The 13,860-nt window shown below is 58.8% G+C and overlaps 2 protein-coding genes across 2 annotated transcripts; both read right to left on the bottom strand.

Moving 5' to 3' along the window:
• Window positions 1–3,996: 3,996 nt before the first annotated feature.
• GCAT (glycine C-acetyltransferase) lies at window positions 3,997–10,325 on the bottom strand. The gene is made up of 9 exons (XM_084876785.1): window positions 10,066–10,325; window positions 8,643–8,773; window positions 6,599–6,700; window positions 6,082–6,228; window positions 5,496–5,650; window positions 5,277–5,359; window positions 4,952–5,123; window positions 4,490–4,611; window positions 3,997–4,250 (listed from the first exon to the last, which is right to left on the bottom strand). Exons 1-9 carry the CDS (start codon window positions 10,256–10,258, stop codon window positions 4,099–4,101), a joined length of 1,257 nt encoding a protein of 418 aa, XP_084732911.1. The 5' UTR covers window positions 10,259–10,325; the 3' UTR covers window positions 3,997–4,098.
• A 391-nt stretch (window positions 10,326–10,716) lies between these two features.
• On the bottom strand, window positions 10,717–13,008 carry H1-0 (H1.0 linker histone). The gene has a single exon (XM_084876873.1). It carries the CDS (start codon window positions 12,602–12,604, stop codon window positions 12,020–12,022), a length of 585 nt encoding a protein of 194 aa, XP_084732999.1. The 5' UTR covers window positions 12,605–13,008; the 3' UTR covers window positions 10,717–12,019.
• Window positions 13,009–13,860: the final 852 nt, after the last annotated feature.

Raw genomic sequence — 13,860 nt, 5'->3', positions numbered from 1 at the left:
GAGGTGATGGACACCTCCAACCAATGGTGCAGGTAGACACAGGCAGAGACGGGGGACATGGAGGGTGAGTAGAGGGGCACTCCAGCCTCGGGAGCAGGTATATTTCCTTCTCAGTGGGGGATCTGAAGCTCAGGGGAGACTCTTGGACATGGGTCAAGGCCAGCAAAACCTGGGGGAGTCCAGTTTGGTGAGAGCCCCACAGTAGCACAGCTGGGAACACCAAATATAGATCCCACCCCCCCACCCCCACCCCCGCACATGAGAAAGTCTAGGTTCAGAGCGGACACACGGGAAGCTGAGGAGCACACTCTGAGCGGCAGCTGTGGGGCTGCTGCCATCCTGGTACTGACTCCCGGGCTGGAGCGCTCCCGAGAGCCTGTCTGTAACCGGCGCCGCTGAGAAAACCTGTGTGCGTGCATGTGCACGTGTGTTTGTGCAAGCTGTGTCCTCCCTCACCCTACCCCTCCCCACATCGGCTCCTACCTGCGGATTCCCCCTGAAGCCTGGGACCCCTAGGTGGGTGGGACAAATTTAGGGCAAGGGGAACAGGCAGGGGGAGGTAAGAAAATAGATGTGCTGTACACCCCCCCCCCCCCAACCAGCATGCACCAGACCCTCCCAGTGCAGGACGGGCAACTCCTACCTGGGCACTAGGCTCCCGCTGGATCCTGGGTGAACCCGTCAGGCTGGGGCTGCTCCTGGCTCCGGGGCCACCACTTGGTGCCTCTCTCAGATGGAGAGCTGCCTCTCACGTGTCTCCTTTAAGGCCCCTCCTCTGCTCAGCGGGACTTGGGCAGTCCCTCCAGAGTGCCCAGTGGCCACCCCCTCCTCAGCCCCGGACTTCCCCCAGGTGCATGCTCTCCTGCCAGGCTCTCCTCTGCCTCTGCTTTGCTTCCTTTGGGCAGTGAGTAACCCATTGATCTTGCTGAGAATTGCTTTGTAGTTAACCCCTCTGTGCCCAGGGCCCTGCCTGAGGATTCCACTCCCCATCTTCCCCTCTCCCTGCTCCAACCCCAGTTCAGAAAGGATTCCTAGTCTTGAATGGGGTGTCGTAGGCTGGGAAAGCAGAATGAGTGCCTTTTCTGCATTCTTCAGGTGGGACGCCTCCCTCAGACCCCGAGAACCTGGAGACCGATCAGCGCGGCCCAGGGGTTGAGTCTGGCTGGACACTGGAGAGTGTGTACCAGCCTGAGGAGTCTGGCTTAGCCAGAGGGCAATGGGGAACTAGGAAGAAGTTCTAGAGCAGGGATATAACCTGCCACTTTATTTTGTAATTGGCTTATCACGGCTGCGGTGAAAAGGATACACAGATTGGCAGTGATCTAACAAGTGACCTGTTAGAGGCCTTTTTTTTTTTTTAAAAAAACATATTTTATTGATTTTTTACAGAGAGGAAAGGGATAGAGTTAGAAACATCGATTCAGCTGCCTCTTGCACACCCACTTCTGAGAATGTGCCCGCAACCAAGGTACATGCCCTTGACCGGAATTGAACCTGGGACCCTTCAGTCCCCAGGCTGACACTCTATCCACTGAGCCAAACCAATCAGGGCTGTTAGAGGCCTCTTCACATGCAACAGCCAGACAGGTTAAAGGTCTTGGAGAATGGCTGGCTTAGTCAAGGGGTTCTGGCCTGACTCTCAGAGGTGTGGACCACATGGCCAAAGCGATACAGACCGGCACCTAGGGGTGCACTGCCGACCGCAGGGAGTGAAGAGGTGGTAGGGACTGCGTGGTCTTTCTAGAAGCTGGGAGGGTGGAACGAACGTCCAGGGGGAAGTCTGGGAGAGTGGAAGTAGTATGAGGGGTGCTGACCAAGCCAAGCCTTGCATCAAGGCCAGAGGAGCGAGACCCGGGGTCCTGCGAGCACTCAGCAGTGCTGCTCTAAAGCCTATGGCTCTCACCAGGTGCAGAGCATCCTCGGTTGTTTGGAAGCAGAGAACCCCTAAACTGAAGATATTAGGACTCAGACCTAGACTCCAAATCTGAATTCAGAGCTAGCAGGCTGAATTAAGGCATTGCCGTGGGATCTTATGATCACCAAAAGGCAGGCTGTAGGATCCTAGACTCAGAGTGCTGGGTTTTAGAATCACAATCACCCTTTATGAATTGAATGCACCAATCGACTCCCAGAAGCCCGGGCTCACTAATGTGGCATGCCTGCACCTGGGGAGCCCCGAGGTCCCTGACATACTGTCCTACCTCCTCTTGGGGGCCCCCAGCCCACAAGTCCACTCCTTACCCTTAGCTGGGCTCTGGCAAACGCGGGTACTCACAGCAGCGGTGAAGCTGAGCAGCTTTGATGGTAGATGCAGAGGGAGGATGGAGGGGACCACGGAAAGCCTGGTCTTGGGCAGGCAAGAAGGCATGTCCTCATGCCCAGCACGAGCGTGCCTCTAGCACCCCCTCCCTCCACTCCGACTTCTGTTCCCGGTGGCCACAGCTTGAACCCCGTGCCCACTGCAGAGGATGTGGGTTGTGTGCCCCGGGAGCAGTCCTCTGAGCCCCCAGCCCTGCAGTAAGAAGTGCCGCTGACCCATGACCGGCCCTCAAGCCTCTTGCGAGTGTCCAGTATGTGCCAAGCCCAACTGCATGCAACCAGAGCTGCTGCTGCTCCTCAGGGTGCTTCCCATGGCCCCTTCCGGACGGCCGTGGACCAGGCCACCACATACTGGCCAGCTGCACGGTGCACGGTGCGCTGTGGCCAGGCCCAGGATGTCCCAGCTGCTTGTGCTGTCCATTGGGGGAAGCTAGCCAACAGCTAGTGGGCCTGAGCCGGGTGCTCTGGCTCTGCTGGGTAGGGCGCACCCACAGTGACAATGATCGTGGCTGCCAGGTATGTATCGTGCCACCGGCAAAGACTTTACATATCAAGCTACAGGCTATGCACCCTTGCTGCTTTAGCAGTGCATGTGGCACCAGGTGCCTTCCCCTGGTGGTAGCAGCATTCAAGGGTTCTTGCTGATGGTGGCCACAGCAGCCCCTCCCCCTGGCTGCATCCCCCAGCACCCTGGGCTCCTCGACCCCAGCTTCAAGCTCTTCCAGATCACAGGTTAGGACTCCAGAACCCCAGTGTTAAGATCCTGCAGGGTTGGGCTGGAGCTCAAGCAGATAGTCCACCCCATGATTTCCAAGGAAAGGGGAGGCTGGGATGCAGGGCATCACAGACCTTGTCCTAGTTCCCTGTTAATAAGGCCTTATCAGCCTTCCTGCTCTACCAGCAAATTGCGCAAGAGCTTCCCAAGGCTAATCACCGAGAGCCAGCCCTCGCCCGCACCAGTGCCCATAAGGCTGAGTGGGGAGGGCGAGGGGAGAAGACTGTGTGTGTGTGTGTGTGTGTGTGTTGGGGGATAGGGGTGCCATCTCCAATAGGGACGCAGCGAGGCATGGTGGACAAAGGTGGATGGGGCCTTCACAGCAGCCAATCACCTCCTGGCCTTGCCCGCGAAGCAGCCCGGAGTCCAAGGCCTGGAGTCTGGAGGGGCGGGGCCATAGCGGCCGGAGCCTTAGCTCGCGGCGCCCCCTGGCGGCTGATCCTCAGGCCATTAGGCCTTGAGATGAGGGAGCAAGAAGGCCGGCATTAACATAAATCCAGGCTCCGTGCTGGCAGGGGGGTGTGGGGATGGGGCACAGAGAATGGGGCCCAGGGTGGCTGGAACACAGGGTTCCAGGCACAGGGGCCTCTCCAGGAGTGACCCACATTCTTTCCTTTGGGGCTTGAATCCTCAGCCTCTCGCACAAACATGGGATGGGGTCCATCCTTCTATTCTGGCAGCTGTAAGTGGTCCTTCGGATGGAAGGAGCACAGGGTGCACCAAGGCTAGACTCCGGAGGCTGCAGAGCAGGGGCGGCCCCTGCTGTATCAGCCCAGCCGCCTGGGTCTCCTCTTAATGTGGGGAGGTGTTCAGCTCGGAGGTCTGCTTTCAGGAGCCTGCCCAGAGCCCAGTCCTGCCTGCTGCTTCGCTGCTCAGAGAATAAAGCAGACCAACGCGTCACAGCAATTTCCACGTTTGTTTCACACTCAGGCCACAAGCACCAGCCTTGCCCGGGACTCGGACAGGGCTCAGAGCCCTGGCCGGGGCGGATGCGGAGGGCGGGCTCAGGGCAAGGCCCCGTGCCGCCGCCCCACCTCCACGAAGGCCTCCACGCAGCGGTCGATGTCCTCCTCGCTGTGCACCGCGGAGATCTGCACCCGGATGCGGGCCCGGCCCTTGGGGACCACTGGGTAGCTGAACCCGATGACAAAGATGCCTGGGAAGGGAGAGAGCCAACCTGGGACTCACTTAGCTTCCTAAGGATCGCAGAGAGTAAGGGGGCAGCCCATGGTCTCTTCGACATGGACTGCCTCGTGGCTGGGGTTTCCGCATTTGGAACAGCTGGTCAAAAAGGGGAGTAGGGTGGGGACAATGGGGAGTATCACAGTCTAAGGGTTCGTTCCTCACTCTTTTCTCTCAGGACCCACAGCCAGTCCTTTTGTCTGGTCTCCTCACCTTTCTTTAGCATGTCGTCCGCCATGCCAGAGGCCAGCCGGGCATCACCCAGCATCACCGGGCAGATGGGGTGATTGGCTCCCAAGATGGTGAAGCCAGCAGCCTTCATCTTACTGCGGAACCTGTGGGCCCAAGCGGGGTGTCTCAGGCCCACTGGGGGCTAGGGATCTTTCACACCCCCTCCTGATGGGCACAGATCTGTGCCTAAGTCTGCAGAGACCACAAGACAGAGGTGCAGAGTCAGAAAGTCAAATGGGGAGCCAGGCAGAGGAAGAAACAGTCCAGAAAGAGGTTGAAAGACAGAATTACATAAGATGGGCAGACGCCACGCTGCGTCCCAGTGAAACGGGCGGGAGATGTGGTGTGAGCAGAGGTGGCACCTGTAGGCAGGGCTGGGCCAGCACACAAGGCAGGCCTCAGCAGCTCCCCCCCAGCCTTTCCCACCCCCGCCAGGGACTGCACCGCTCGGTCTTGGCTGCCATAGACTGGACAATGGAGTTGTCTTCCATGAGCATGTCCAAGGCCTTGGAGGCACAGCCGACGACAGCAGGCGGCAGGCTATTGGAGAAGAGGTAGGGCCGGGCCCGCTGCCGGAGCAGGGACACCAGGGGCCCAGGCCCCGTCGTGTAGCCCCCTGAGAAACAAGTGCAGAGGTGGGGGTAGCCGAGAGGATAGTCCATGCTGCCCTCTGTCCGCAGTCCCAGCTGTCCCCTCCTCACTTCCCCCGAGACTCCTCTATGGCCCTGCATGTGGACAAGGGGACCCCAGGGGCACAACCCATAGGCACCTGATGCTCCGCCCAGCGCCTTCCCCAGTGTGGAGTTGATGATGGTGACCTGGTCCTTCACGCCCAGCAGCTCATCCGTGCCCCTGCAAGGAAAGCTGCCACTGCCCCCACTGGCCGCCTGAGCCCTCAGCAGTCACAGGGGAGCTAGAGGCTGGCCTCCTGGTTTCCCTCCCACCCTCAGGAGCCCGACCCACGGCCTCAGGGGCCACATGCTCCCACCGTCCTGTGGCCCCCAGGAAGCCAGTGGCATGGCATTCGTCCACAAAGACCAGGGCATCGTATCGAGATGCGAGGTTGCAGATCTCCTGCAGGGGTGCAATGTCACCGTCCATGGAGAAGGCCCCGTCAGTGGCCACCAGGCGTAGTCGATGCTTCTGCAGGGTAAGGAGAGGACAGGTGGCGGCTGGTGTCATGAGCTGGGTGAAACCACCCACCTTCTGAGCTACTTGGGGCTCAAAGAGCTCACTTTGCCCGGTGCCCAGCACAGAGGTGGGCACATAAACACTATAGTATTGGGACTGGAACATCTCTCTCATCCCTCCTCTCTGGGCCGCACCCATCCCTGCCAGGGCAGTGGGAGCACACAGCCCCGATGCCCTGTGTCCCCTTCAGAGGGCAGCGTGGGGTGGGGCAGTTCTTCCCATAAGTTCATCGCACCGCCATGCCTAAGAGCCTGCCACACTAAGGTACCCAAGGGTGGCATGATGCAATGGAAAAGAGCTCTGGGTCTGAGGGACGTGGGTTCCAATCCGGGCTGTTTCCAATGTGCAGGCTGTCTGTGAGTGTGGACCTGGGCTTGCCGCACCTGAGCCTCCTTCAGCTTGGCCTCTAGGTCGGCCATGTCCAGGTGGCGGTAGCGGAACTTGTGGGCCTTGCAAAGACGAATGCCATCGATGATGGAGGCGTGGTTCAGCTCATCGGACAGGACTGCGTCCTCCGCGGTCAGCAGGGCCTGGAAGAAGGCAGGGGGTAGAGCCATCACCCAGCCTCCTGATTCCCCCGAGTCCACATTCCACTGCCAACCAGGGCATTTCTTTGGGCAGGGGGGCAGGGAGGCAAGGAGCCCTCTGCCTCTCTCTGGGGCCCCTGCCACGCCCAGCCTTCCAGCTGATGTAGGTTATCCCCCAGATACCCTGAAAGATTGCCTCCTTGCAAGCCTCCGGATCCTTTCTGAAGCACCTACTGGCCTAACCTGACCTCCCTAAGAAATGACCACTGGGGCCTCTAGCCATGGCACTGGCACCCTGCCAGGGTCTCCTGACTGCCCACTCCTTCTACAGCCTAGCAAGCCTCACCAACTCCCACCCATGGCCCCGACATACCTCAAAGAGGCCGGCATTGGCATCAAAACAGCTGGGATAAAGGATGGCATCCTCGCGCTGGTGGAAGTGGGCTATCTTTTTTTCTAGATCCTTGTGGATGCTCTGAAGAAAGCGAGTGAGACAGGGGTTAATGCCTGCAGGGGCACATGGCACAAGTCCTGGGGACAGAAGGTCAGAAACACACCCAGCCTAGAAGGCTCCCTTTCTTCACAAGGTTCCTCAGAGCCCACAGGAATCCGGCAGATGGTTCTCACTAAGGAGTTAGGGACTTGCTCGGTGTCCCTCTTCTTTTTGTAATGAGGGCTGGACAGTGAAACTATGGGTACTGATGGCAAAAAAAGATGTGTCTGCTAATATCAAGCTGAGTGTCTTTTTTGGTTGCTTTATGGCAGTGTTTCCCAAGCTTCTCTCATGATGAGAATCACCTGGTGGAGTTGTTAAAATACAGATTCCTGAATCCCAACTAAGAAGTACTAAACTAGAATTTTTGGGAACATATAGGTAAAATTGTATACTTAACTAGTAAGTATACAATTATACAATTTGGGAACATATAGGTAAAATTGTATACTTACTAGTTAAGTATACTTACTAGTTAACTAGTAAGCATACAATTTTACCTATATGTTTCCAAAAATTCTAGTTTAGCCGAAACCGGTTTGGCTCAGTGGTGGAGCTTCGGTCTGCGGACTGAAAGGTCCCGGGTTCGATTCCGGTCAAGGGCATGTACATTGGTTGCGGGCACATCCCCAGTAGGGGGTGTGCAAGAGGCAGCTGGTCGATGTTTCTCTCTCATCGACATTTCTAGCTCTCTATCTCTCTATCTCTCTCCCTTCCTCTCTGTAAAAAATCAATAAAATATATATTTTTTTAAAAATTCTAGTTTAGCACTTTTTAGTTGGGATTCAGGAATCTGTATTTTAACAGCTCCACCAGGTGATTCTCATCATGAGAGAAGCTTGGGAAACACCGCTTTATGGAAAAGAAGAGAATTACATAAGTAACTCTAAGCTCATTTGGATCTTGAAATCTTAGATTGAGAACTGCCCAGTCTGGGTGAGGATTTTGAGCATGGACTCCTGAGCCAGGCCACCTGGGTTCAAATCCTAAATGAAGGCCTGTGTGCCCTTCAGTAAGACTCTGGGACTCAGTGTCCTCTTTAACAGGGACGACAACACTGATCACTGAGGATAGTTCTGAGCATTAACGTAATGTTCTTAAAACAGTACCTGACACATAGTAAGCACAGTAAGTTTCATGTTTGCATGTTTATTTTGAAACACTACAAAATAAAATAACCAACATTCATTGAGCACTCCTGTGTGTCAAGCACTGTTCTAAGCATTTTTAAATGTATTAACTCTTTAATTTGTAAAGACCTACTAAGTACTATTATCCCCATTTTATCAATAAAAGGATTGAGACACAGAGAGGTTAAGTCACTTGCCCAGAGTAACAGTCAATAAAAGGTGGTGCTGGGCCCCGGCCGGGTGATTCAATCAGTTGGAGTGTTGTCCCATACACGAAAAAGTTTTGCGTTCGAATCCCGGTCCGAACACATACCTAGGTTTCGGGTTCAGTTCCCTACTGGGGTGTGTGTGGGAGGCAACGAACCATGTTTCTTTCTCACATCCAAGTCTCTCCCTCCCTCCCTTCCTCTCTCTCTAAAATCAGTGAACACATCCTCAGGTGAGGATCAAAGGAAAAAAAGGTGGTGCTGGGAATGGCTTTAGCCGAATTGCTCCAGAGCCACCTCAATCCCTGCCTTCTGCTCTTCCTTCCCTGGGGGACAGGTGGGCTCTGTTCGGCAGGTGGGAAAACATGCTGGAGGAGGTGTTTCACAGCAGACAGAAGTCTGAACCCAATCTTTCTAGTGAACAGCTCTGGGCCCGAGAGTGGCCCACAGCCCTGGGAGGGAATGAGCTGAGCTGGCTAAACCAGTCCTGCCGACTGTGGGAAGCAGACAGCTGGGGTCAGTGCCCAATGCTGGGGACAAGGCCCCCCACACCCGCCCGCCCCCTTCCCCACATCAGCCGCTGGATACCTGGGTCCCACAGATGAAGCGGACAGAACTAAGGCCAGCTCCAAACTCCTTCAGGGTCTGCAAGCCTGCCTGGATCACCTCGGGGTGGCTGCTCAGGCCCAGGTAGTTGTTGGCACAGAAGTTAAGGATTTCTGAAGGGGGGGACAGAGAGCAGACAGCAGCTCAAGACCCTAAGGAAAGGCCTTGAAAGGTGTCAGTGCTGGGCCCCGGGGACCCAGGCAATAAAAGAGTCTGGATTCACCCTGGAGGAGGCAACAGCCACACAGTGTGACCCATTCTGGGGCAGAGGCCGGGGGGGGGGGGGGGGGGGGGGGGGGGGGAGCTGGGGCCCCAGGAGGCACTGAATCCACCAGCTACAGGGGAGGAAGGGTCAGGAATGCGTCTGAGTGGCATCTTGAAAGATGAGAAATTTAAATTCTGGCTCTGAATCACATTCCGCCCCCCTCCCCTCCCAAGAGGAACTCCTTCTGTCCCTGAGGACACCACAACCCCTCATCTGAGTCTTGGTTACTCATGGGTAAATGAACAGGGTTTGGTCAGATGCTCACTGTGGTTCTCAAACTTCACTTGACTTTGCTGCCCGATACAGAATTACAGGTCAGAAAGGGGTGCCTCTGAGACCTGGACCTTGAATTATACCCGAGGAGGGAAATGAGGCGTGAGGAAGGTTCCCTCAGCAGGGGAGAGGCAAAAAGGGATGAGCATCTGGGGTCTCCTAATTTCCCATCTTTTGACCTGCTCCAAGCTTCCTTGGGGGAGGGGGGAGGGGAAGAGGGATTTCCTGGGACCGCCATTTTACAAATGAGTGCAACAGCGCCAAGGATTCCATGCCTACTTCCAGAGGGCAGCCTTTCTACCCAGTACCATTTGGGACCTGGCACGGAGGGAGACCGGGTGGTCCAACTCCTGGTGTGACTCCTGCAGCAGCCCATGCGCCCCTTGCTCGCCGAGCTGGCCAGGAAGTTGGCCTCTCCGGCCCATTAGCTGGCCTTCCAGCTGCGCTGCACCAGGGGACCCGGACTGAGCCCAGCTCTGCCGGCGGCTCGCTGGGGGCTTTAGGGCAGCTCCCTCCTGGGCTTTTTTAGAGTAAAGCGGAGAAGTTTACAGAAGTCACGTGCAGCTCTGGCTCCAGCAATGCCGGGTTTCTCATTTCACCTTCCCATCACCCTTCCTCGAAGCAGCTGGGGACCCACGTGGGCACGTCTCTTTTTTTCCCAGTCTTCCAGGGCCCCCTCTGCCCTCCGAGTCAAACAAGTGCTCAAGGGCAAATCGCCTCCCTTCGTGGAAACAGGTTTAGCCAGATCAAACACTGGGTGTGATAGCTGGAAAAGGGACCCGCGGCTACGAGCGCAGGACCTCCAGCGCAAGCCTAGCAACGGCCCTTTAACAGCCGCCCACGTCCAACTCCTGGGAGGGAAGTTACCTCCGGAGACGCCGGAGACGCGGATGCGCGGCCCCTGACGCGACGTGATGACCCGCTCGCTCTTCCAGGTGCCGGCCCCGTGGATGCCGTCCAGCTCCCCCTCCAGGATGCCACGCAGCCGGCTCAGCGCGGAGTGCGCGCGGCGGCCGGGGGCCCGGGAGAGCGCGGCGCCGAGCGCGGACACGGCCCACATCGCGCCGCTTCGCCAGCCCGCAAGCGCGCCGCCGGGAGCCCAGCACACCGCGGCCGCGTCACGTGGCGGGGGCCGGACCCGGACAGCCAATCGGAGCGCCCTCGAGGGGTGGGAGGGCGGGCCCAGGGGCGGTGGGCGGGGCCAGCGCGGTGCGCGGAGCGGACTCTCCGAGTTGAGACGCGAGCGGTTGGTGAAGCGGGAGGCCCCGCGGCGGGGCCCAGCCCCCGGACCCCGTCCCCTGCCCGCCCACACGCCCAGCCCTGGGAGGACCGCTCTGGACCCCAAGGCCGCAGCCCGCGGCACGCCCGGTCCCCTCAGCCCCGAGACTCCCGTTTTGGGGAGCTCTTGGGACCCTCCCTCCGTCCTCAGGTGCGAAGGCCCCCACATTCCCCCCCAGGACCCCCCCGCCCAGTGCTCCGCCTTCTCCAGTGTCAGAAGTGAGGAAAACACCGCCCAGGTTTTGTCCTTTTCCAAATTTTTATTTTAAAGTTTCAAAATTACAAAGACAGCAATTCTTCCCGGCACAAATAACACTTGTGGGTTTTTGTTTTTGTTTTTTTTACAAAAGGTGTGGCGGGGGGGGGGGGCGGGGGGGGAGGAATAAGACGCGAACCGCGCCTTTTCCTATTTTGAGAGACTGTACAGGTTTTTTCTCCCGCTCCCGGTGGACCTAAGCGCTAGCCTAAGGAGGTATGTACACATTTACACAGACACGGACTAGCTTGTGAACTACTGAGCGATTCAAAGTCACTGCGGTATGTCTTACTGTCCACTCCCCGCCCCCGCCCCCCACTACCTAGAAAAGACTCGGAAACAACGAGGTCGGACGTGTGTGGCGCTGGCAGGGCTGGAGACTCACCAGACCACCAAGCCACCTCTGGTACAGGAGGAACCAAAACACCGGGGAACACAATCCAATTGTGTGGAAAAACCCAGGTTTCGACAGGGCACACTGAGGCACTTGGCTGACTGACTCCCCACCCTTACCCCAAAGTTTCCATCCCACAACAGGAGGCTTTCCGAAGCCACAAAGACACCCCCCCCCCCCCATGGCTAGTTTCCAGCTGAGAGAAGCCACAGCTTCTCAGACCAGCTGTCACCCCCGCTCCCTCCCCTCGGACAATAGGAAGCCCCGGGACAGACTCGCAGTGAGAGGGAAACTGGACTTGGACCCCCATCCCCACCCCCACTGCTCAGCCCGGGAGGTGGCAGTCTGCCGGAGAGGGCTTCTCCCACCTCCCTAACCCGGTGTCCAGCGGCTGCCGCCCCTCTGCTCCCCAACAAGGTCCTGAAACTCACAAGGGCCGCTCAACTTAAAAGAAAACTCACTTTGTCTCAAAGATATTCCTACAAACCTTACCATTCCTGGGCTCCCTCTCAACTAGCCAAAACAACCCCCCCCCCATCCTCCATTTACCTTCATAGCGAACAAGCCATCCACCTAAACAAAACACACAAACCCTCCCCAAACCCTAAGTAGATTAATAACAAATTAACAGAACAAAATATAAGTACATTCTCATCATTACAGAGATGAGATAGTTTTTTTTTTTTGTTTTTTTGCTGTCCTTGCACGACTGGTTAAGGAAAAAAGAACTATTCCCTAATGTCTAAGGAATCCCAATTCTGTCTCACATAAAGTCAGAATATAGAAAGGGGCGAGGGGTGCAGGTGAGGCGTTAAGAGAGAAGGAAGGAGGAAAGTATTTACAGAAAATAGGAGGCAGGCAGGCAGGAGTGTCCAACAAGAAAAGCCTCATTGTCACTTCTTCTTGCCGGCCCGCTTGGCACTGGACTTGGCTTTGGGCTTCACCGGCTTGGCCTTCTTGGGCTTGGATGCCTTGACCGGCTTGGCTTTGACAGTCTTGGGCTTTTTGGCTTTCTTGGGCGTGGCGGCCGCCTTCTTCTTGGCCTTCTTGACCGGGGTGGCTTTGGGCTTCTTGCTGGGGGCCTTGGCGGCCGCCTTCTTGGGCTTGGCCGTCTTCTTTGGCGTGGCCACCTTCTTGACCTCCTTCTTGGTCTTCTTGAAGGCCACCGACCGCTTGGGCTCGTCGCCCCTGGCCAGGCGGAAGGAGCCCGAGGCGCCCACGCCTTTGGTCTGCTTGAGGACCCCGGTGGTCACCAGGCGCTTGATGGACAACTTGATCTGCGAGTCGGCGTTCTCGCCCACCTTGTAGTGGCTCTTGATGTACTTCTGGATGGACTGGCGCGAGGAGCCGGCGCGGTTCTTCTCCGCCTGGATGGCGGCCACGATCATGTCCGAGTACTTGGGGTGGTCCGTGGACTTCTTGGAGGCCTTGGCCCGCTTGGGCTTGGCCGCAGGGGCCGACGTGGAGTTCTCGGTCATGGTGGGCCGCCCGGTCCCGCCGCTGGAGAAGGCGCCTTCAAAAGGGCCGGCCCCCGTCGGAGGCCGAGGGGAGCTTCACGAGCGGCTGCTTTCGCACCCGGGTTCTCCGGGACCGGGCTCAGGCGCAGGCAGAGCTCGCTGCGCCGGTTCTGCGTGGCTCGGCGCCGCCAGCCGCTCGGTCGGTCTGTCTGTCTGTCCGTCCCTGCGCGCGCGGCGGCTGCGGCTCTGGTCCTGCCACCGCCTCCGCTGCCTCTCTTTTCCCAGCTCCGCGTCTGGCGCTCGGGCGGCGCATCCGGGTATTTAGCGGCGGCGGGCGGACCGCGGTGAGGACAGGGCTGCTGGCTGCCTGCTCCGGGCCCGGAATGGCGCTGCGCCGCCGCCATCTGTGTTTCTTCCGCCGAGCAAATCCGACCTTTCCCCTCGCCCCGGGCCTCCCCGCTCCCCGCCGCCGCCCGGGGTCGCTGCCCGGCTCCCTGGGCTCCCCCGCCAGGCGGCTCGCCGGCCTGGCCGCCGCCCCCCGAGCCCGCGAGGCGCCCCAAACGGCGCCGAGGACCGCTGCTGCGCCGGCACATTTCCCCTTTGCGGGGGGCTGGCTCTGCGGAGCCGGGGAGCCCCGGTGCGGGAAACCCCCCGGAGCAAAGCCCCCACCCTGGGGCTCCCGGGGACCCCGCTCCCGGCCCGCTGCGGGCTCCCGCAGCCCGGCGGTGTGGCCGGAAAGCGACCCCAACTAACACACGCGGCCCCGAGCCGGGCGACTCCCAGCCGGGCCGAGCCGGGACAGGGGGGAGGGGTCGCTCCCCCGGGGTCCGGTCACCTCTCGGGGGTCATCCCGCGACCGGGCCCCCCGCGCCTCTACCCCATCTCTGCCCATGGGGCCCCTGAGCAAACTTTCTCTGGAAGAGTTGGAAGGGCACTTTCAAACTTTGTCCCTTCCCCCTCCTCCATCGGCTCTCCCCCAGCGGGCCCCCTGACCCCTGCGGTGGGGGTTCTCTCCGGAGGCCGAACCCCCAGGGCTGCCAGGGCCCCCCGAGACAGTGAGGAGGGGTCCTCCGAGCCGCCTGCACCCCTCCAAGGCCCCCCACACTTCCCATAGATCTTAACCGGGAATTCATTTATATGCCTCCCTCAGCCTGGTTTTGGGGTGTCCGAGGCAGAGCCCGCTGCCCCCACCCCGGGGCCCAGCCTGGGGGTGCAGTCCCCTCCCAAGGACCCTCCAGGGCGGGGGGTCTGGGGCGGAAGGACCAGGACCCCGGGGC

This window comes from Pipistrellus hanaki, assembly GCF_964339955.1.
Source record: "Pipistrellus hanaki genome assembly, chromosome: 3".
Lineage (NCBI taxonomy): Eukaryota > Metazoa > Chordata > Mammalia > Chiroptera > Vespertilionidae > Pipistrellus > Pipistrellus hanaki.
Note: the sequence above shows the minus strand (reverse complement) of the source record. Positions and strands in the feature narration are given on the sequence as shown.